Genomic DNA, 1,427 nt, shown 5'->3' on the forward strand with positions numbered 1-1,427 from the left:
GGCAGCATGCCCAGAGCCCCATGCAGAATGAACCCTGTGACAAAGCTCAGGCTCCTGAGACTCTGGGGACTTCCTGGCCAGGGAAGCCCAGCTCAGTCCTCACCAGGAAACTACTCTTCTTCCCTGAGCCTGCCCGTAGGCTGCTAGAATTCCACCTCCAGAAGCAGTTGATTCACCATCGCTGGGGCTTGCCCCAGAAGATCCAGCAGTCCATCCAGCTGCTCCTCTCCTCCAATGACCAGCAGACCCTGTCCTGGGGCAGCACAGCCCTCACCAGTATGAGCGTCGCTCCTTCTACAGCTCTACAGGCCAGTGAGGCCGGGGACCTGCTCTCACCAATTGTGGCCCCAGTGTTGATCCCCATGCCGTGCTTTTTTGCCCAAGCAAAGGCAATATTGAAGAGCCACATTGACTCCAAATGTGGACAGATCCTCCAGGGCAAGATCCCTGCCCAGGTATACAGCTCCTGGGACCACAGAATTACTGGGAACCTGGCAATGGCTCCCCTCTTCTGCATTCCAGAAAGCCAGCCCCTGGAACTGCAAGCAGCAAGTGACCCTGACCTACATCATCAAGTTATGCCCTGGAAGCCCATGGCCCCTGATCTGCAGCAGCAGGCCTTACCAAGTGCTGCTGCTGAACATCCTAAGCTGACCCAACCCCTGTCTGAAGGAGCCATTGAGAAACTGGAGACGACTCTACGGCACAAGTATCTGGCCTTTCTGTCAGGGCTGCCTTCTCTCTACTATGTGGCTCTCTCCAGAGCTGTGGCCCCGGCAAGCAACAGCCAGTCAGTAAACGCAGAGAGGGTACCTGGGCCTGGGCCTATCGAAATCTCAGCACAGCCCCCGACTCAGATGATCCCATCTGAAGAACAGTGTAAGAGTCCTGGGCCATGCCTTCAGGATGATGAGACTTGTACAGACATTACAGAAGATGTCCAGCATGAAGTGCAGGTGGATGGAACAATGGAGACAGTGCTTCTAGAAAGCTACATACATCCTGTCAGACCCCGCTCATTCAGTACACATATCTTGATCAAGCTCAATTTTCACCTGAGAAAAAAAGGCTTAGAGATACAACTGGGAATTCCCATAAGGGCACGGGAGTCCATGGAACAAACTGCAGCAGTCCCAGAGAACATATCCACACAAGAGTCCCTTGGGGGTCTAAACAACCAAGAAAACCCACTGCTCCAAGAACTGCCCATTGGATTAGACACATCTCATGCCACAGATCCAGAGTGGATCCACTGTAAAGAACAGCTGGCCACTGAGTTGAAGGCAGTGAAGCAGAATCAAAATCAACCTGTTTCTAAAACAGTGCCCTGTGGCTCTGCTCAGTGGGCCTCCAAGATCTCTCAACCCACTGGGGATATGATAGACACCCATGTCCTTTGTGTTCAGGTGGAGTCCAGTGTGAAGAAC

General features: G+C 53.2%; 1 protein-coding gene across 1 annotated transcript; it reads left to right on the top strand.

Annotated features, from left to right (window-relative positions):
• Positions 1-6: 6 nt before the first annotated feature.
• LOC102499686 (protein FAM205A-like) lies at positions 7-1,424 on the top strand (the record flags this gene model as incomplete). The annotated part of the gene is made up of 1 exon (XM_014592605.1): positions 7-1,424. A coding segment is annotated over exon 1 (1,404 nt), but the record flags the coding sequence as incomplete, so codon positions are not given.
• Between the last annotated feature and the right edge of the window lie 3 nt (positions 1,425-1,427).

Source organism: Tupaia chinensis, unplaced genomic scaffold, assembly GCF_000334495.1.
Source record: "Tupaia chinensis unplaced genomic scaffold, TupChi_1.0 Scaffold135245_1, whole genome shotgun sequence".
In the NCBI taxonomy this organism is placed as follows: Eukaryota; Metazoa; Chordata; class Mammalia; order Scandentia; family Tupaiidae; genus Tupaia; species Tupaia belangeri.